Source organism: Aulonocara stuartgranti (assembly GCF_965226115.1).
Source record: "Aulonocara stuartgranti genome assembly, chromosome: 17".
NCBI lineage: Eukaryota > Metazoa > Chordata > Actinopteri > Cichliformes > Cichlidae > Aulonocara > Aulonocara stuartgranti.
In genome coordinates, this window is record NC_138953.1 from 8,511,249 (window position 1) to 8,534,074 (window position 22,826).

General features: G+C 39.3%; 2 protein-coding genes across 2 annotated transcripts; one reads left to right on the forward strand and one right to left on the reverse strand.

Moving 5' to 3' along the window:
• Positions 1–421: 421 nt before the first annotated feature.
• On the reverse strand, positions 422–5,444 carry LOC309693068 (uncharacterized protein; the record flags this gene model as incomplete). The annotated part of the gene is made up of 8 exons (XM_082512044.1): positions 5,355–5,444; positions 4,825–5,046; positions 3,978–4,141; positions 2,938–3,115; positions 2,612–2,820; positions 1,852–2,062; positions 897–940; positions 422–505 (listed from the first exon to the last, which is right to left on the reverse strand). Exons 1-8 carry the CDS (start codon positions 5,389–5,391, stop codon positions 422–424), a joined length of 1,149 nt encoding a protein of 382 aa, XP_082368170.1. The 5' UTR covers positions 5,392–5,444.
• Positions 5,445–5,717: 273 nt separating this feature from the next.
• LOC309693069 (uncharacterized protein) lies at positions 5,718–7,165 on the forward strand (the record flags this gene model as incomplete). Its single annotated transcript, XM_082512045.1, has 5 exons — positions 5,718–5,812; positions 5,899–5,950; positions 6,513–6,563; positions 6,844–6,903; positions 7,025–7,165. 5 exons carry the CDS (start codon positions 5,718–5,720, stop codon positions 7,163–7,165), a joined length of 399 nt encoding a protein of 132 aa, XP_082368171.1.
• Positions 7,166–22,826: the final 15,661 nt, after the last annotated feature.

Sequence of the window (22,826 nt, forward strand, 5' to 3'; positions counted from 1 at the left end):
GAAAGTACATGTCAAAGTATGTATTCCATAGATGTTCCATATAATATTTGCATAGTTTTTAGTACATAATTGTCATAAAGACATATGCTTTACATATATGAACAAAATCTGTTATATAAATTTTTTTTATATGTAAAGTAAATGTAGTTTGCAGGGCAATAATCTCTTTTTTTTAAATGCTTTTTATACATATATTCTAAGAATATGTTAGATTACATATGTTTTCACTTTATGTTCCGGCAATACATTTTTATGGTAAACTATTCTTTTTTTTACATTTTTCTTCTAAGAATTCTTAAATCTCATCTCATAAAAAACCTATAAACTTAATTATTAATTTTATACAAATTAACATTACTAGAAAAAAAAAATATCACATATGAAAAAGACAACAGTATCATTTGCCCCTGCTTGACCAACATCAGTTAAAAACTAGCAATGCAAAGACAAACTCGTAAGCCAACATAACTTTCTTTGACAGGTCGGCAGTCAATGTATTGTAATACTGAAGAAAACAAAAACAAAAAACATGAATACTGGGCAATCTTTAAATTCAATTAACTTTTATTATTCTGATATAACAGTCACATACTAATATTTCACAGAAATATTTAACCTAATCTAAGCTCTATTGTTTAAAGAGCATGCTAAGCTGCATACCTTTTGCTGCAAATTTGTGGAACTTTTACCTGCTAACATGAGTAAAACTTTGGAGGGCAAAAAACCTGCCCACTTAAAAAACAAAACAAACAATCTATCTTTAATAGATAAAACATGAATTGGCATTATAATAACATGCCAAATGAGACATCGAAAGTCAAGTTATGGGGATGCTGTGACAGAGACATTTTTATTTCTGGCCCGGAGTTCTGTGATCTTGGCATTGATTGTAGTACCAATGTGGAAGGATGGGTCCCAGGCCACTTCTCAAGGGTTGCACCTATATATGTACAAAAATGCAGGGGGGGGGGTGATGACAAGAACAGAATTAGTAGTGTAAAAGAACCCAATGATCTTAAACAATAGTGCAATGATCCTGCATTAATCAGTCTTAATATCTAATGGTGCCAGCTTTGAAATTTGCAGACGATGCATGGAGCGGTTCACTACATTGACTACATTTACATACAGCCAATATTCAGGTTATGGTCGAGTTAGGCTCACTATTCAGGGTTCTGAAACATTCGGAATAACTCATTCACATGCATGAGATGAGAGAGTCACAGAGAGCCAGACGGCACATACACAAAGTTCCTCTACTCAAAAGACCAGGATTCCGCGGGAATAGAACATGTGCAAAACACAAATCCATTTTCATTCTGATGGCGATATGCCGATAGAGGTTTTACATGACCCTTTTCTCACAAAAATATTTGGTAACTCCAAGATTTATATTTGGATTTTTGCCGGTATTTTAAAGCCATGTGTGACCGGGTTATTGCTAACATTCCAGTTCTGAATGGGTTATCGGCTGCATGTAAACGCAGTCACTGAAATACATCAAATGCAAGAACATCCAGAATGTAAAATACTTATCTACCATCATTTGTTACTTTGTAGTTGGACAAACAAAATGCACCATAAAGGAAATGAAAGGCCTACAGAGAAATCTAAGGCCTACAATAGTATGTCATGAAAAGACCATTCATTCATCTGGATATAACTCAAAAAAGATCAACTAGAATCCTCTATTTGGTGGAGGCCTTTCTTCATCAACAATAATATATGCATAAATGTTAAGAAGATATTCTTCATATGTGTGGCCCTTGTTTTTCATTGGTCCTTTGTTATCTTTAAATGCCAGAAGTGTGGACAACTGCGAAAACATGCCATAAAAAGCTAAAAACTTACTGTAGATGGCATCCAATTTATTTTTGTCGAGCGGTAAACGTGCATGTCCTCTGCCTCGTTTTCCCCCTCGAAGATTGCTCACTAGCAATATTTCCACAGGGAAGACTGCTGTGAGCAGATGCCTCACAAAGGTTGTAGATGAATTTGCATTAGTAGCATAGGCCCAGGCCAGTTTCTCTACCATGACTCCAGTCCCAGGATAAATCTCCACCTGTTCCAACAAAAAGACATTTTGATCAATATAAGAGACGTAAAGAACAACTACATACCTTTCCAGACTTAAAACTCTGTTTCTCGTCTAGTTTTGAAGGCAGTGACATTTATGTATATTCCCGGAGCCGTCGTTCACCTGCAATGTCCGGATGCTAAGCTACTGGATTGCAAAACTTTTTTCTGCATCACTTGTTACTCGCACAGGCATTCCCATGCAAAAGTGAAGCTTTTGTAGAAAAATTGTAGTTTGCGTCTGCTCCACCAGGGGCTGGCTCTAAAACAGAGTCAATCCCCATAGACTCCTTTGTTAAGAAGGGAAACTTCACAGCAGAAACACAGTCAATGAATTTAACACTTGAATTAGATCCATCATACTAATAAGTAGAGTACCAATTTAAAAGTTTTGACATATTTTCCCATTAAATCTAATAGGAAAGTCCGTCAAAACTTTTATTGGTATTGTGTTCAAGGTTGGATCAACTGTAAGTAGAAAGACAGTAGATCCAATTTATGCACTTCATCTATTTATTCTTTAAAATTCCATTACCTTTGATGACTGGGATTCCTTTGTTGATAGAATGACAGATGCTGGTGTTGAGAAGGATGAAGTAGATTTGGGAGGGGGCAGCAGCGAACCATCTGATGATGAACCGGGCGTGGACTGCGGAGAAATCTGGGGAAGCTCAAAACTGGATCTCTTAAGAGGTTCAGCCAAATTAATCACCTTTTTCATCGTCTTCATGAGTTCTGGCACATCTATATATAGTAAATGAATAAAAAAAATGATTACCAGAATGGTTTATACATAGGCTAGAGTGACTTTTTCAAATATATTGGCTGTTTAATTGTTAAATTAGTGATAGGAAGTGATACCTTGGACAAGCAACTCCTTCAGTTTATCATTCTCTTGTTTCAGGTCTTGGATCTTCCGCTTTAGACCAATTACTGTCTTTTTTGGACTTTTTTCACCATAAGCGACTGAAGGTGGTGAATGACTGTACATTGCAAGGAATTCCTGTGCAGGGTCTTTCTTTGAAGGAGCCTTTGACTTCTGGACATGAAAAAAGATAGCGAGAAAGAAGAGGAATTTACATAAAATAGTCAAAGCTGCCATAAAAGTTATGAATCTAAAGTGTAAAGACAACAGATTCAATAGCTGTGCCACAAAGTGTAGGGTGCATACTTCAAAGAGCTGATTTCTTAGCCACATACAGTACCAGTCAAAAGTTTGTACAATTTTACAATTAAATATAATGGGAAAGTGTGTCCAAACTTTTAACTGGTACTGCACATCACAGAACTGTAACTAGGCCTGTTCCAAAGATTGGGCTCATTTGAATACAGTTAAAAAAAAAAAGTTTACCATAATTCAATTTAGGTGGCTACAAGTGATTTTTTCCTTTAACAAATCCTGACAATCATTGTATACAAATGACCTTTGTGTGCAGTAGAATAGGGGGACCACTGGTGGAGTTCCTTTTCTTAAATGTAAATACGTTTCAGTTTTAAAATTATATCTGATCTGAAAAAGGTAAAAATCAGTAAAATATATATATTTTTTTAGGGAAAGAGAAGTACTACAGTCATTGCTTGGTGACAGAAATGGTGTGTAACATAATAGAAAGATGGTGAGGATGTTCAGACATAACCAGGAAATGCTACTTGCAGGCTACACTGTCCCGTTTCATAAGGCTGTAGCCTGCATAGACTCCATCCAATGGTAGATGTACAATACAATAGTGTCAACTTTTTAAAGGAGCCATCACCTAAAATGTTTCATTTTCCACATGAAAACATGTATATAATGGTTTCCTAATGACTGACACTAGCCTAGAAGCCAATATTTAAAGATGGAGTGTTTAGATAACATGTAAAACACGGATACTACAAAATGGTTCCAAGTGAAATGTCACCTTGAGTTGCAATGGCTGCGACAGAATCAGAGTCTCATTTGGATCGGAGTCATCAGAATCATCCTGATAGTTTTCAGGATGGACAGATACCCTCTTGGTCAGGTCCTCTGGTTCATTTTCCTTCAGCAGTGCATTAATTTTCCGAGCTGCCTCAAAACGAGTAGCTAGAGCACAAAGGAGGAAACAAAAAGACATTACAACAATCCCCTCATTACTCCACAGGTGTTTTTTTTTTTTAATCACCAGACTATGTCCTGTTTTCAGGTAATTGCAGTAATGAATGTTATTTTTTACTCCTGACTAAAAACACAACTGAACACTGGAATGGTTCTTCGACCTGTGTGAAAGAGAGAGCTAACAAAGAAAAGAGAACATTTGTATATGGGATAGAGAAAGAGAAGAAGAAGACAGCAGTAACAGTGTCTAGTTTTGTGTTGAGTTGTGATTCACATAGTGCATTTAGCAAAAAAACAAACAATTCCTATTTCACAGAATTTCCATACATGTGAAACATAAAATATACAACTATTCAACATCTAAAAGCAACCATCTCATTAGTCAGGGGTTAGGGTTAAAAGGAGTAGGAGCCACATTTAGGAGATTTACTGTGTTAATATGTAAACTTTTACTTAGAGCAGAGTAAAGACGAGTGATAAAATACAAAACTGTTGCGACTTTATGTAATGTATACTTAATGTATATTAAGTAAACATGTAGTACAGTCTTCAGCTCCCTGGAAAAACGAAGTAAGCACATGACTTTAAAGAGTGAATTCAGTTTTTCTTTAGAGAACTACTTTCAAGTAGAGAAGGACATTCTACATTTCAAATCATTAACAATTACTTACCAGGGACAAAAACAACAGTGCCCCTGTAATGTGGCCACCCTCCTCGCTGTTTCTTCCCATGGCGCCATTCAATAACTGCCGAGTAAGTGGAAATGGGATTCCCATGCTGGTCCATCTTGGAGTCATCATACCCCCGTATGTTAACAGTTTTTACTTCACTAAGCTTTCCATAGTCCTCCCCTTCACTCCACTGCACCACTGCAAACTTCCTCTCCTCGTGTTCTGTAGTAAATGAAGGGGGGAGGAAAAAAAGAATTGCTTTTTCCTAGCTAGAATGCTACAGGCTATATGCTAATAAAGGCTTTTTCTTATCAAAAAATATTCTATTTGACATGGTTTCTATAGGCATACTTTTACCGTTTGAACCATTTTAATGACACCAAGTGCTATGTCGCATGCATAATTCTCTGAAGAGAGCATTTCCACGTTGGTCACTTGTTTCTATGTGACCCGTAAAACATCAAACCACTTTTAGCAAGCTATTAGCTTAAGCTAAGTCATTCAAATTCGAAAACATTTAGGCGACTTACCTCTGATATTAGTTTTATTCGTCTCCGTAGTCTCCATCTTTGCAAGACACACTTTATTAGACCGATTTCCCGCTTGTTGTTAAATTACGTAAGGAAGCCGTTACCTGATGAGGACCGTGTGAGGTCTCGCGGTGAAAGCTGGCCACCTGTACGCTGCAGCATGGCCCGCCCTACTTTGCCTTTGATTGGTGTATCCTCATATTTGACCGTACACTTAACCAATCATGGCACTCACAGCTGAAAACAAATTTTTGAGTTCATGCTCTACGTCAGTATTTTCTCTATTTGGCGGTAGAATATGTTTTTCACAGATTATAGACTATACTGACATTCCAACTGAGTTTTGTAACTTAAGAGCCAGTGATGCCGAAAAGAAAACATTATAGATCTGACACAAGTGAAATAGACTGGATGCGGAAAAACGTTCCTTCACGTACTTTGACCAGATGGAAAAAACGGTATGTGCACCTTTGCCAATAAGTTAATACAGTTGTCAGTTTCTGTCATTGTTATGAAAGCTACAAGAATTTATTAATTTTTTTAGAAAAATCGACAGAGCTTTGACTGACATCGGACAGCACAACACACAACAACAAGTAAGTGAATGTATATCGTTAATGTCTTATCAGCTACCATAGTAGCACTTGATACAAAGTGTTTGGGTTTTAATACTTTGGTTAAGTGGAACATTCCAGTTCTAATTTGACACCCATAACTTGGCTTATATTTTTGTGTTGTGTGTACTAAGTAGGTTAACAAACTAATAATTCCATACACTTACATAGATATTTATTTTCAATGATAAGTTATGCAACATAATTTATTGTGTTTGCCAAATGACTGATAAATTCTGTTTAGGTTAGTTATGATAAGAAAATGCAAAGTATTTGAGAATCTAGACTATATTCATAATGTTTCTGCATTGAAAGTAATCTGAAGTGCTACTTAAGTAATTGTGAGATGATAAATATAATTTAAAAAAATGTAGTTTTTTACTTAGAAGACAACCTCTTTCATTGTGTTTATTTAAAGGTCAATAAAAACATTAAGAATAATAACAATCACAATAATAACAACATGGAAATTTCATCCCGACTGTTTTCAGCGGAGCTGTGAAAAATGTATCTTAAACAAGTTGTTCATTTGTATCATTTCAAGGACAATGGTGAAGATGACAGCCAGAGAGAAGGAACTTTCACAGTTCCAATGGTAAATAAAAATACATTATTATAGTCTCTCTCTCCCTCTCTTTCTCTCTCTCTTTCTCTCTCCTTTTAAAAGCAACATACAGAAAAAAGGCCACAATAAAGCATTACTTTCATTCTTATGTCTCTTCTACGCTACTCCATCACATTGTAAAAGTGAAAAGTACAGCTCACCATTAAGCTGTTTAAATATGTCAGTGACAGACTCACTACTTGTTCTGGAATATATCATTCGGATATTTAATTCATATATATATTCAATACTTGGGTTGTATTCCTCACAGGAAAGTGAAGATGCTGCCCAAAGAGATGAGCAGATACCAGAACCACAAACGGTTTCACTGGTAAGAAACAAATGCAAGATGTGCTCCACTTCCAGTGACAGACTCACTACTTGTTCTGGAATATATCATTCGGATATTTAATTCATATATATATTCAATACTTGGGTTGTATTCCTCACAGGAAAGTGAAGATGCTGCCCAAAGAGATGAGCAGATACCAGAACCACAAACGGTTTCACTGGTAAGAAACAAATGCAAGATGTGCTCCACTTCCAGTGACAGACTCACTACTTGTTCTGGAATATATCATTCGGATATTTAATTCATATATATATTCAATACTTGGGTTGTATTCCTCACAGGAAAGTGAAGATGCTGCCCAAAGAGATGAGCAGATACCAGAACCACAAACGGTTTCACTGGTAAGAAACAAATGCAAGATGTGCTCCACTTCCAGTGACAGACTCACTACTTTTTCTGGAATATATCATTCGGATATTTAATTCATATATATATTCAATACTTGGGTTGTATTCCTCACAGGAAAGTGAAGATGCTGCCCAAAGAGATGAGCAGATACCAGAACCACAAACGGTGTCACTGGTAAGAAACAAATGCAAGATGTGTTCCCTTTCTATGGCTCTCTTTTCTTTAAAGAGTAGTTAATTTGAATACTTCTCAGGGAAACAATGAAGATGCCACCCAAAGACAGGAGGAAAGAATAGAAATGGTCACAATGGTGCAGGTAAGACTTGCGGTTAATTGCATTTTTAACTATGACAAACGTCGCTATGACTGCTGTTTATGTTGTAAATGCAGTTTTGCAAAAAAAAAAAAACAAGGCTACATATGAAAATAAGTGAAACCTGCTCAAATATAACACAATTCTTTTTCAACCATTCAGGAGAACGCCCCTGAAGCAGGAGTTGATGTGAACTGCTCCAGTGGACTAACAGAAATTCAAAGCATCATGTCAATCCTCTCCTTTGCTTTGAGACACAACACTACAGGTGTATTAATGGAGGACTTGCTGAAACTGCTCAAGTTACATTCTGCTGGGACTACTGTAGTTCCATCAAGCAGGTATTTTCTGGAGAAACCCTTCGCTGATATTACAAAACAGTTTAAACGACATCATTACTGTAGAGTTTGTACTAAGTACATTGGGTCTTCACAATCTTTGGAGGAAACACTTAATTGTGTGTCATGTTCTTCATTCACAACAGTGAAAGCCAGTTTAGAGGAAGGTAACTTTTTTATTAGTATACCATTAAAAGATCAGCTAAAAGACATTCTTGAGAACCACAATGTGCATGATCTATGTTTCAGAGGTGATCCCAGTGGTAGCCGTGTAATAAAGGACATATGTGATGGCAGCTTGTATCAGACCTTAAAGTCTACCAGTAAAGATGATTTTCTGTCCCTCACTTTTAATTGTGATGGTGTACCAGTTTTTCAGTCTTCCAAATTTAGTATTTGGCCAATATTGTGTTGCATTAATGAGATACCACCGGAGAGTAGAGACAAACATGTACTTCTATGTGCTTTATGGTTTGGATCCAAAAAGCCAGACATGTCCTGCTTCTTTAAACCATTTGTCGAGGAGTGTACAAATCTTTCTCAAGTTGGTTTTGAGTGGCAAGATCCTAACAATCAGGCACGGAGACACATGAAAGTACACACATTGTGCTGTGTGTGTGATGCTGTAGCAAGACCATTGTTACAAAATTTCAAGCAATTTAATGGTGAATATGGCTGTGGAGTTTGCCTTCATCCTGGGATGCAAACAAGGAAAGGGAATGGAAAAACAAGGGTTTACGCATGTCCTGATGAAAAGCCAAGTGACAGAAATCATAAAACCACAGTAGAAATAGGACAAATAGTTGAAAGACAAGGGAAGACTATTTTGGGGATAAAGGGCTCATCTCCTCTTGCAGATTTGCCATTGTTTGATCTTATCAATGGAATGGTCCCTGACTACATGCACTGTGTACTGCTTGGTGTGTGCAGATACATGGCATCTTTATGGATGGATTCTAAAAACACTTCTGAGCCATGGTACATAGGTGTACAAATAGCAAGCATAGACAAACACCTCTTGTCTATTAAACCTCCAGGTATCGTCGCTCGAGTTCCAAGATCTTTAATTGAACGTAAATTCTAGAAAGCTCATGAGTGGCAGCATTGGCTTTTGTACTATAGCTTGCCAGTTCTGAAAGGCATACTTCCACAGAAGTATCACTGTCATTGGGCATTACTGGTAGAAGGGATAAGCATTCTCTTGGGGTCCGAATTAAATACTGAACTGATAAGCCACGCACACGACGCATTAGTGTACTTTGTTGGAGGTGTACAATCTCTGTATGGAAAACAGCACATGACATTCAATGTTCATTCATTGTTGCATTTGAGTAAAAGTGTTGTGCAATGGGGTCCTTTATGGGCTCACTCAGCCTTTATGTTTGAAAGTTTCAATGGGTACCTCTTGAAACAAATAAAAAGTAGTCAAGCTGTACCACAACAAATATGCAAACGAGTGGCAGTCTCCCGTGCCTTTCCTCGTTTAGCTAAGCAGTTCTTAACAAATGCAGCTGCAGAAGTTAAACAGTTCTGCAATGAAATGAGACAAGGAACCCAGCATGTCAAGAAGCATGTAAAGTTTACTCAGGTGACTGCCCTTGGTTCACCAAATGTAAGACAAATATCTCTGAGAGATCAAGCTGCTCTCCACCCAGTTAGAGAGGTTCCCACAAACTCTGTGGTGAGTTACTACAAGAGAATTTCTGTGAATGGAGACATTGTTCACGGTTACACGTACAGCAAAACAAAACAAAGAAACAATTATGTGGTGCTTTTAAAAAATGGAAGTATTTTTGCAGTCTCACACTTTGTTGAAATGGATAGTCATTGTTTATATGCTATAGGAAAATATGGTAATTGCACAGTGCAAAAGTTAGCCAGAGGTTCTCTTATCAGAACTCAGCTGAGCTATATGTCAACTGTTCACTTTCCCACAGGCTTTTACAAAGCCATAAATGCTACTCAGATAGTTAGGCCATGTATGTACATACAGTGTCCAGACTCTACCTCAATTGTATGTCAGCTACTGAATACGTACTATTGTAAATAATTTAATCTTAAATCTTATTGTAAATGATTCAATCCAAATGTGAAGGTGGAGCTACTGATTATGGTGTTGATTATGGGAGAGATTCAAAGGCTTTCAATTGTGTCAAATGTCATTCTAATTAAGAGTGAAATGTGCAGCTAACAAGGTCTAAAGCCATAGCGGTTCATAAAGGTGGCGCATTCACGCTGTCATTTCTGAACATATTTCTTATTGAAATATGGGTTTCTGACTTGGGGGAAAAAAATAATTCTGTCAAAACATTTTGCAATGCATGTTCACAACATTTATGTATTTCAATGTAATTCCATTAAGCTAGTGGTGTGGTGTTTAAATGGTCCTTAAAGCACTGTCATAATGAATCTGGGTCATGTAAAAAGACAGAAATATATTATATATAAAATGTATTTTATCTACATCTTTGTGTAATCTGCTGATTCTGTGCAAAATTAAAAATATTTCTACAATATGAATATTGTCTAATATCTTTTCCATCTATATAGAATACATTTGAGATGTATTTTGAATATTTACTGTGTTGATTTAATCATTTGTCAAACTTATTGTAAAAGTTTGTTCTTTAAATGTCAATGCAATAATGGGAAAAAACATTATTTGAAAGTCAGGAATAGGATGCCTAGTTTTGCAAAAATGCTAAACAAAGAAATAAATAAACTTTACACAAATGAATGAAAAGCATTTTTATCAATCCCAGAGGGAAATTCTAATGTGGGGTTTTATTTAATCACATGTTCAAAGCAAACTTCTCGTAAATTTGTGGCTTTCCCCCACATCTTTTTGTCATTCAATGTTAATTGTTAGTTGTTTCCTGTTTGTGATAACACAAGTAAATCTTTTGTTCTCTATGAAAAACTTACAATAGTTTAGTTTCACTCATGATTGTCTAACTCATAAAAGTATGATATTACATTTTTCTTCTTAGGATAATATATGTCGGGTTAATGTCATATATTTTTTAAAGAAGTATCCAAAACATGCAAGTTTCATTTATATAATTTTTTAAGGGATCTTATATGTATTTTCACTCTTGTATATTTTTCATACAAGTGTCACACAAGACAGATAAAAACCTTACAAGATTTATATACATCTTTTCCATATGGGTAGGTCTGCGGAGGGCGGGTTACGCGAACACAGCCCTCCGTTTGGACCTCGGACCCTCGCTCTCACGGGCCTTGCTGGCGAGCCCTTAGCTTTGGGGAGGGCGGGTTTTGCGAACACCACCGTCTGTGAGGAACCCAGTACCTCCCACACACACACACAGGAGGTAGTGAGGAGTAGAAGGAGGTTGTTGCTATGCCTGCGTCGCGAAACCAGGGCTCATTGTGTGTGCGCCTGGAGCAGCTACGGGGGAAACACATGGGACAACCAACCAGTTTGGGGCCATGGTTTATTCAACGTGTATTTTCAGTGTGGTTTAACTTGCTAATCTGATCTGAAATACTTTCCTTGAATGTGCCTTAATTTCACCTCTTTTTTCTTCTTTTCTTAGCTTACTGAAAATGTTGCCGACCAAAGGCCGGATCCAGGGATGTGTGCTGCTTGTGCTACTGGTGTTATGTGGGCAAACTGCTCGCTGTCAACATCAATACAAAGGTAAAGTGCAATCCCAGGGTTGTGTGCTGCTTGTGGTACTTGCTTTATGTGGACAAACTGCTTGCTGTCAACATCAATACAAAGATAACAAAAGAATAGCCTAGTGTAACGTAGTGTTTTATGGGGGTTTTTTTCTGGAATGATTCAAATGTTACCATCATTTCCCCAACCCCGCAGGCTCTGCGACCCGTGAAGAACTGAGATTCCTTCTGGTCGGTAAAACAGGATCGGGAAAGAGTGCGTCCGGAAACACCATCCTGGGGGATGCGATCGCTTTCAAAGAAGAGGTTTTGCCCGAGTCTGTCACCGATGGCTGTCTCAGAAAAGAGGCAGAGGGCAAAGACGGAAGAAATATCGCTGTGATCGACACTCCGGGGCTGTCTTCTGGATGAAATAGATGAAATGGTGGATTTCAGTGGAGGAAACCACTACACCGACGAGATGTATAAGGCGGCCCAGAAGAAACTCGAAGGAGAAAGGCTGATGGGGAGAAAGGAGGAAGAACAAAGAAAAAGGGAAGAAGAGGAGAGGATCGAATTGAAGGAGCAGTGTAAATTCTTCGGCCTCCCCTCCTTGGGATTATTAGGCGCAGGAGCGTACTTTACATCTTATGTTCTCATGGGGCTCGGTGGAGCCCTTAGATATTCTCAGTTAAATTGCACACTGTCAATGTTCGCTTAGCTAAACCCACCCCGTTTCTCCTTGTTAAACTATGAAGGCTGAGTTTCATTTCACTTGTTTTCTAGGATTTCTAGATCCAATGCAGTCTATGTACTTACTTACTTACTTACTCACTGAATGTTTACCTATGCTGTAGCTGTTCTATGAAGTCGCTATAACAACAAAACAACAAAAAATAAATAAATAGAAAAAGATGGACTCTGCACCCCTGCGTCGCGACGAGGAGGACCGTTCCTCGGACGGCTCAACTGACAGTTCCTCGGAAGAGGGGGAGATACTGTCCGACGCGGAGTGTGGTGTGGCGGCGGCGAGCGAGCGGCAAGACGCCGAGCTTGACGGTTGGGCGTCATCTTTACTCGTACTGTGAAAACTGCGGTGTATCACCTACTCGACCTAGTGATCAATGAGTACTGCAACATGGAAGCGGACGATGTCAAGGTCGGCACCGTGGCGAAGACGCTGTTGCATGAGCTGAAATCGGCGAGGAAAATCTTCGACGCCATCACCGAGGCCTACGACAAACTGGTGGGAGAGGATGTGGTGAAAATCGGCCAGCTGCGGCTGGTCACAGAGTGTTACAAAGGAGATTGCTGAGATTCGTTTGTCACGAAAGGCTGATTCTTTCAATGCACACATCCTATGGTGACATTTTTATCATGTATTCACAGCCACCGGAGGCGCTGTACAGCACCGAGCGCCTGAAACACGGACAGTTTGTTGATATTGTAATCAAAAATACAGCCCTGGGGGGGAGGGGGGGCGTTTTAAAAACGCACCCCCCCTATTGCGCATGGCCCTAAATGGTATGGCCTGGATAGGTAATCATTTCCCTCTGTGGCTGCCACTCCCGTTTCAATTTTTCTCCTAGTTTCGGGCAGGCTCTATGACGTTCGTCCACAGGAGGCGCTGTACAGCACCGAGCGCCTGAAACACGGACAGTTTGTTGATATTTTTTCATGTAAACCTTTTTTTTTTCATGTAAACCTGTTCTTGACATATCTACTGAGATTCGTTTGTCTTGAAAGGCTGATTCAACCCCGTTGTTGACTTTTATTTTGCCTTCCAGATTGCCTCAGTTGTATCGTGAGTGTAATTTCAAATAAAATAAAATAAAACTCAGAAGCGTCTGTGTGTTGTATTCTTCTTCTTCTTATAATTATTATTATTATCATTATTGTGATTATGCTTCATTTTCATGTACTGGGGTATCAATGACCCCCACGCTGCCACAGCAGCTTCTGTACGCGGCCCCCCAAGTGCTACGTTTTCTTTCCCGATCCCCTGACGAAACCCATTAGAATTGCTCTGGGGCACTTGACGACCCCAAATGATCGTTCTGTTTTTTTTTTTCATTTTCATTCACCTGTCTCTACTGAGGGTGGGGTACTCTGGGACCCCCGGGGTCTGGGGCTGCCCCGAAGGGGAGCACAAGGGTTAACAGCGGCCTCCCATGGACGAACGTCATAGAGCCTGCCCGAAACAAGGAGAAAAATTGAAACGGGATTGGCATTCAGGGAGGGAAACGTGGGTGTACGGGGCGCGGGAGCCAACCCTGATGTGCGGCCTGCGAAATGCAACCAAGGGGTACTCTATGACAACCGGGGTCCGGAGCTGCCCCAAAGGGGAGCACAAGGGCTAATGAAAACAACAGAATTTGAATAAAAACAGTAGAATTAGAATGAAAACAAAAGCATTTGAATGAAAACAACGGAATTTCAAAATAAAGAACGGAATTTGAATGAAATGAATAGAGTTTGAATGAAAACAACGGAATTAGAATGAACAGAACAGAATTTGAATCAAAACAATGGAATCTGAATGAAAACAAAAGAATTTGAATGTACAGAACAGAGTTTGAATGAAAACAACGGAATTAGAATGTACAGAACCGAGTTTGAATGAAAACAACGGAATTAGAATGTACAGAACAGAGTTTGAATGAAAACAACGGAAATAGAATGAACAGAACAGAGTTTGAATGAAAACAACGGAATTAGAATGTACAGAACAGAGTTTGAATGAAAACAACAGAATTAGAATGTAGAGAACAGAATTTGAATCAAAACAATGGAATTTGAATGAAAACAACAGAATTTGAATGTACAGAACAGAGTTTGAATGAAAAAAAACGGAATTAGAATGTACAGAACAGAGTTTGAATGAAAACAACGGAATTAGAATGTACAGAACAGAATTTGAATGAAAACAATGGAATTTGAATGAAAACAACAGAATTTGAATGAAAACAATGGAAGTTCAAAACAAAAACAGAAGTAGAAAGAAAACAACGGAATTTGAATGAAAACAACGGAATTTGAATGAAAACAACAGAAGTGGAATGTACAGAATAGAGTTTGAATGAAAACAACGGAATTAGAATGTACAGACCTGGGGCCCGTTCTTCGTACCTCGCTAAGTAGGTTAGCCGGATTAGATTGTTGACGATTTCGCGTGATCCTGGATCAGTCGGTTCCCCGAAGCTCATCCGGGACTTGCTGTCATAGCAACAGAGCCGTAAGCGTAAACCTGCTCGGGAGCAGGTTTACTTTATGTAAACAGGATTAGATCGCGGCCACGCAGGTATGTCCGCTTCATTTATACGAAAGCAACAGCGATATTTTTCCACTGTTTCACCATAAATAAATATTATCAATGTAACTAAAGATAATGCAGCACTTGATCCTTTTATTGATGTCACACAGATACATACAGGTCATTTCCTAAAAAAGGGAAATGTACTATTAACATTCTATTACATGTATGTGATTATTACAGATGTAATTCATATTTCAGAGTAGTAATTGTAAATTACTTCGTGTAATCAAGATGAGAGACCACGGCTATAAAAGCGAAGGTGGATTTGGGAAGCCTGTCGCAGCCATGTCCTGTCCGTATACGCGACCAACCCATTGCGGAAGGTGCAAGATTGATAAGGAGAGTCCTCAGAATTCAGCGTATATTGCGGGACAGACAGGATCCTTTAGCTCAGCGCGACAGTGTGCTCATAGAGAGATATCGATATTCCCGTGAGGGTATTATTTACTTAACCAACTTGTTGACGAGGGGGTGCAGGACCACCACCTGTCTTTTTTTCCTCTGCCCTTTTCTTGGTTGCTGTTATGAACAAACTAACAGAGTATTACAGGCCAGTATTACCTTGCCAAGAGACGCAAAGCAATCTAAGAGATAAATATTACCATTCTGTAGAATACTCCTGTATTCCACTTTTACTTGTTCCCATGTTCTTGTGGGTCCTGTTGTGGCTCTAATGTGAAAGGGGATATAATATAACATATTATAATATAATATAATGCCATATGATATTGGACAATATAGTGTCATATGATAGATCTACCCTACCGCCTACTGGTGTTGGCCAGAGGGGCCGATGGCGCGATATGGCAGCCTGGCTACAACCGTAGCTGCCTCCACCAGTGTGTGAATGTGGGAGTGAATGAATAGTGGTATCGTAAAGCGCTTTGGGTGCCTTGGAAAGCGCTATATAAACCCAATCCATTATTATTATTATTATTATTAAATTACCTACGAGTTTGATTTGTCAGCAACTTTCTGCCAGCCCTCTCTCCTTGCTTTTGCAGCCTTTGCAGTGTTCTCTTGCGTTTTAATTAAACTCTGAAACTCCTGAAATCCCTCACTCATGAGTTCTTGCTCTGCTGCCGGAAAATACCGAGCACGCCCCTTGGACATTTTCGCCGACCAATCAGCGGGTTGCCGATCAATGTTTCTACTATCGATGCGTAGCCCCTTTTACGACACCCAGTGATGTCACATTCCTGCGTCCAGCTGTAGTAATCGTCAACAGCAGGTGTGTTCGGGGAACCGGATTAGCGAGCTCACGGTTAGCGCGATGATTTGATCTTGGATGTGTCATTTGATCTTGGATGTAGTAAGCGACGTACGAAGAACGGGCCCCAGGGCCCTATTTCAGGAAGCCGGTTTAGAAAACTCAGAGTGAAAAACGATACGCAGGGTTGAGTAACCCCGAACTGTCCAACTCGGAATATTCGGTTTCAGAAAGGCTGATAACAAGTAGTTCAATCAACGCGGAGTTGCTACAACCCCAAGTGAAGCGCGCGGACGAGGATACATAAAGCCCTGATAAGCGGAGCACAGATTAAGCGAGTCACCATGGAGACGGAGGGAAAGAAGGCGCGGTCAATGTATTTTACAGCGCTTGAGGCCGAAATTCTGATGGCAGCATATGCCGATAACATGCAAATTCCGCGGAAAAAAGTAACACAGCCACAGCTGCAAAAGAAAGGGAGCATGCATGGCAAAACATAGCCGACAGAGTCAATGCGTGAGTGTTAATATAAACATTGATCTAGGGATTTCCACCCATTTAACACGTTATTTTATCATATGTTATTTTATCATATGTTATTTTATTTGTTATGTTATACATTTTATTTTGTGACGTGATGTGAGCGCAGGTGCAACCCAACAGGCCCCAAACGTGCCTGGTAGCAAGTAAAAATGAAATATAAAAATATAGTCCAAACAGGTAAGGTGTAATTGTATTATGAGCCATAGTGCTTGGTCTGTTTGTCCTATGTAAATCAATTGCAGTTAGAGGCTACATTAATTTCCCCTCTGTAAGCACTTATTGAAATTATCTGAGTACATTACAAGTACATATTTGCTTACTCTGTATGCTCAAATGTGGCCCGTTATAGCCAACAGAAAAAAAGCGGAGGCCCGAAAAACAGGTGGGGGTCCTCCACCACCACCACTCACAGAGGCTGAGCAGTTGGCCCTCAGCCAAAACAGTGGGCGCCCTGTGGCCGAAGGCATCTCTGCGGGGACATCCTCTGAGTCAATAACCCCGCAAGACACAAGTGCCTACATAGGGGGTAAATTCAAAATAATACATGATGTGCATACATCCTTTCTTCACAGTCACCTTTGCAGTGCTACTCATTCATTTGATAAACTCTTTACCATAATGGAGTATTTTGTAGTGAAGTTATTTTCCTACTGATTTTGCCTTCCCTCAGTCTTGGTTGTCTTTGAGAGCATAATGACAATGAAGTGTAAGGTGATAGGTATGTTTGTTAATTGCCATTTGGTCCCTTGTAAGTTATAAGTGACCTGTATGAACCTCATATTCTATCAGTTGATGGTGATGGTGTACTGCATCTGGTGCAGCCTCCTGTTGAGCCAGACCAACATGCAGTTGTGAGTACTCTTAATACTCCACAGATTATATGAGTTTACAGTAGAACAGCAATGTTGTTTATTTCTTTACTACAGGAAAATAATGAAGAAACATTGACAGCTGTTACAGAGGAGGAAGCAACAGAGACACTTTATGAGGTTTACATCTTGTAATACTTTGTGTACAGGAAATACAGGCGACCAATAAAGCCAGTTGAACAAAAAATCTGTTTATTCTTCTTTCAACATGTTGAGGTGATGGGTCAAAAGAAATGATTGTGACATATGGTGTCTCTGACTGTGCTTCCATCTTGTATGTCCGTGCGAGGGTCAGGATGTTCATGGTTTGGATCACTGCTGATGTTTGGTTCAGAAGGACAGTGTTCTCCTCTAATTGTGGCAATGTTGTGAAGAATCACACATGCCACAATAATGTCACATGCCCTTTCTGGGGTGACCCTGAGTCTTTGCAGGCACTGGAACCGGGCCTTAAGCATTCCGATAGTCATTTCAATTCTGGCTCTTGTCCTGCAATTAGCCAGATTATATCGCTGCTGTGGGCCCGGTTCAGGGTCAGGGTAAGGGGTAAGCAAATAGGGTAAACATGGATACCCCCTATCACCAAGCAAGTAGCCAGTGAACTCTCCTAAGACAGAAGGATACACTTCAGTTCAAATGTCCCTGTAGCAATTGGTCTTTATATATTTTAAAGTATTCTCAACTCACCATGTCCAAATTTTGTGCTCAGTGTACATTCACGGAATATTTGTGAGTCATGGACAGAGCCTGGCCACTTGGCTTCCACATTTGTGATGATGTTGGCAGCATCATATATGATCTTCACAGTGCAGAGAACACAAATTAGCATCCATTACTATAATGAAATAATTTGTTAGTTTGAAATGCTACAGGGAACTATGTACCTGTACATTAATGCTGTGGAAAGACTTCCTGTTCACATAGTCTCCTTCATTTACTGAAGGAGCAATGATTGGAATGTGAGTGCCATCTATACAGCCAATCACGCCTGGGAACCGTGAAAATAAATGTAAAATTTAAGTAGTAGTTCAAATATCACCACATCATGAATTAAGTTTTGTTCATCCTGATACCTGCAATTTTGTGGAATCCCTCTTTGATAAATCTTGTGGGTCTATGACCGGGGAACACCACAAACGAGTACAGGAGACGTTTCAGTGCAACTGTAACATTCCTGACTGCCCGACAGACGGTAGCCTTGGAAACGTGCTCAGCGTCACCAATATTATACAGAAAGCTCCCGTTTGCAAAAAACCGAAGTGCAATACAAATAATATGTACAGAACTGAGAGCATGTCCGCGATGTGTCACATGCGTAATATATGGCCTGAGGATGTTATCCAAATAACTTATAGATTGTGCTGAGAAACGGTAACGTTCGCACAGAAAATCATCAGGAAATGATAAAATGTCCAAACGCGCTCTAATCACTCTCTCCCGGCGGAGAGCTCTGCGGAGAATTTGGGCTTCACGATCTACTGGCTCTTCAAGGAAGGGACACGCCATGTCCGACACTTCCTACTGTCAGGTTTCCGACAAAGGGGCGGAGACAGTCAGGGTTAGTTGTAGTAAACCTGCTAGGGGGCAGGTTAACTTCACGGAGTGTGTCGTCATAGTGACTCACTCAGGCTTCAGCTGAACTCGCTTTGTGAAACCGGAAAACCAGAGTTTTCGTTAACTCAGGGTATACTTAGTCAGACTTTGCACTAAACCGGCTTCCTGAAATAGGGCCCAGAGGTTGAATGAAAACAACAGAATTTGAATGAAAACAACAGAATTTGAATGAAAACAATGGAAGTTTAAAACAAGAAACAGAATTAGAAAGAAAACAACGGAATTTGAATGAAATTCAAATTCCGTTGCCCAGGGCCCTATTTCAGGAAGCCGGTTTAGAAAACCCCGAGTGAAAAACGATACTCACGGTTGAGTAACCCCGAACTGTCCAACTCGGAATATTCGGTTTCAGAAAGGCTGATAACAATTAGTTCAATCAACGCGGAGTTGCTACAACCCCAAGTGAAGCGCGCGGACGAGGATACATAAAGCCCCGATTAGTGGAGCACAGATTAAGCGAGTCACCATGGAGACGGAGGGAAAGAAGGCGCGGTCGACGTATTTCACAGCGCTTGAGGCGGAAATTCTGATGGCAGCATATGCCGACAGCATGCACATCATGCAGAAAAAAAGTAACACAGCCGCAGCTGCAAAGGAAAGGGAGCATGCATGGCAAAACATAACCGACAGAGTCAATGCGTGAGTGTTAATCTAAACATTGATCTAGGGATCACCACCCATTTAACACGTCATCTCAGTATATGTCATTTCATTGCCTATGTCATACATTTTATGTTGTGATGTGATGTGAGCGCAGGTGCAACCCAACAGGCCCCAAACGTACCTGGCAGCAAGTAAAAATGAAGTATAAAAACATAGTCCAAACAGGTAAGGTGCAATTGTATTATGAGCCATAGTGCTTGGTCTGTGTGTCCTATGTAAATCAATTGCAGTTAGAGGCTACAGTAATATACCTCCTGTAAGCACATATTGAAATTATCTGAGCACATCACAAGTACACATTTGCCTACTCTGTATGCCCAAATGTGTGCCGTCACAGCCAACAGAAAAAAAGCGGAGGCCCGACAAACAGGTGGGGGTCCTCCACCACCACCACTCACAGAGGCTGAGCAGTTGGCTTCCACATTTGTGATAATGTTGGCAGCATCACATATGATCTTCACAGTGCAGAGAACACAAATTAGCATCCATTACTATAATGAAATAATTTGTTAGTTTGAAATGCTACTGGGAACTATGTACCTGTACATTAATGCTGTGGAAGGACTTCCTGTTCACATAGTCTCCTTCATTTGCTGAGGGTGCAATGATTGGAATGTGGGTGCCATCTATACAGCCAATCACGCCTGGGAACCCTGGAAATTTATGTACCATTTGAGTGGTAGTTCACGTATCACCACATCATGCATTGAGTTTTATTCATCCTGATACCTGCAATTTTGTGGAATCCCTCTTTGATGAATCTTGTGGGTCTGTGACCGGGGAACACCACAAACGAGTGCAGGAGACGTTTCAGTGCTACTGTAACATTCCTGACTGCCCGACAGACGGTAGCCTTGGAAACGTGCTCAGCGTCACCAATATTGTACAGAAAGCTCCCGTTTGCAAAGAAACGGAGTGCGGTACAAAGAATATGTAATGGACTGAGCGCATGTCCGCGATGTGTCACATGCGCAATATATGGCCTGAGGATGTTATCCAAATAACTTATTGATTGTGCTGAGAAACGGTAACGTTCGCACAGGAAATCATCAGGTAATGATAAAATGTCCATACGCGCTCTGATCACTCTCTCCCGGCGGAGAGCTCTGCGGAGTATTTGGGCTTCAAGATCTACTGGCTCTTCAAGGAAGGGACACGCCATGTCTGACACTTCCTACTGTCAGGTTTCCGACAAAGAGGCGGGGACAGTCAGGGTTAGTTGTAGTAAACCTGCTAGGGGGCAGGTTAGCTTCACGGAGTGTGTCGTCATAGTGACTCACTCAGGCTTCAGCTGAACTCGCTTTGTGAAACCGGAAAACCAGAGTTTTCGTTAACTCAGGGTATACTTAGTCAGACTTTGCACTAAACCGGCTTCCTGAAATAGGGCCCAGAGGTTGAATGAAAACAACGGAATTTGAATGAAAACAACAGAATTTGAATGAAAACAATGGAAGTTTAAAACAAGAAACAGAATTAGAAAGAAAACAACGGAATTTGAATGAAAACAACGGAATTAGAATGTACAGAACAGTTTGAATGAAAACGACGGAATTAGAATGAACAGAACAGAGTTTGAATGAAAACAACGGAATTAGAATGTACAGAACAGAGTTTGAATGAAAACAACGGAATTAGAATGTAGAGAACAGAATTTGAATCAAAACAACGGAATTTGAATGAAAACAACAGAATTTGAATGAAAACAATGGAAGTTTAAAACAAAAAATAGAAGTAGAAAGAAAACAACGGAATTTGAATGAAAACACCGGAATTAGAATGTACAGAACAGAGTTTGAATGAAAACAACGAAGTAGAATGTACAGAACAGAGTTTGAATGAAAACAACTGAAGTAGAATGTACAGAACAGAATTTGAATGAAAACAATGGAATTAGAATGTAGAGAACAGTGGAATTTGAATGAAAACAATGAAATTTGAATGAAAACAACAGAAGTGGAATGTACAGAACAGAGTTTGAATCAAAACAACGGAATTAGAATGTACAGAACAGAGTTTGAATGAAAACAACGGAATTAGAATGTAGAGAACAGAATTTGAATCAAAACAATGGAATTTGAATGAAAACAACAGAATTGGAATGTACAGAAAAGAGTTTGAATCAAAACAACGGAATTAGAATGTACAGAACAGAGTTTGAATGAAAACAACGGAATTTGAATGTAGAGAACAGAATTTGAATCAAAACAACGGAATTTGAATGAAAACAACAGAATTTGAATGAAAACAATGGAAGTTTAAAACAAAAAACAGAAGTAGAAAGAAAACAACGGAATTAGAATGTACAGAACAGAGTTTGAATGAAAACAACGAAGTAGAATGTACAGAACAGAGTTTGAATGAAAACAACTGAAGTAGAATGTACAGAACAGAATTTGAATCAAAACAATGGAATTAGAATGTAGAGAACAGTGGAATTTAAATCAAAACAATGGAATTTGAATGAAAACAACAGAATTGGAATGTACAGAACAGAGTTTGAATGAAAACAACGGAATTAGAATGTACAGAACAGAGTTTGAATGAAAACAACGGAATTAGAATGTACAGAACAGAGTTTGAATGAAAACAACGGAATTAGATTGTACAGAATAGAATTTGAATCAAAACAATGGAATTTGAATGAAAACAACAGAATTGGAATGTACAGAACAGAGTGTGAATGAAAACAACGGAATTAGAATGTACAGAACAGAATTTGAATCAAAACAGTGGAATGCGAATGAAAACAACGGAATTTGAATGAAAACAACGGAATTAGAATGTACAGAACGGAATTTGAATCAAAACAATGGAATTTTAATGAAAACAACGGAATTGGAATGTACAGAACAGAGTTTGAATGAAAACAACGGAATTTGAATGAACAGAACAGAATTTGAATGAAAACAACGGAATTAGAATGAAAACAACAGAATTGGAATGTACAGAACAGAGTTTGAATGAAAACAACAGAATTAGAATGTACAGAACAGAGTTTGAATGAAAACAACGGAAATAGAATGTACAGAACAGAGTTTGAATGAAAACAACGGAATTTGAATGA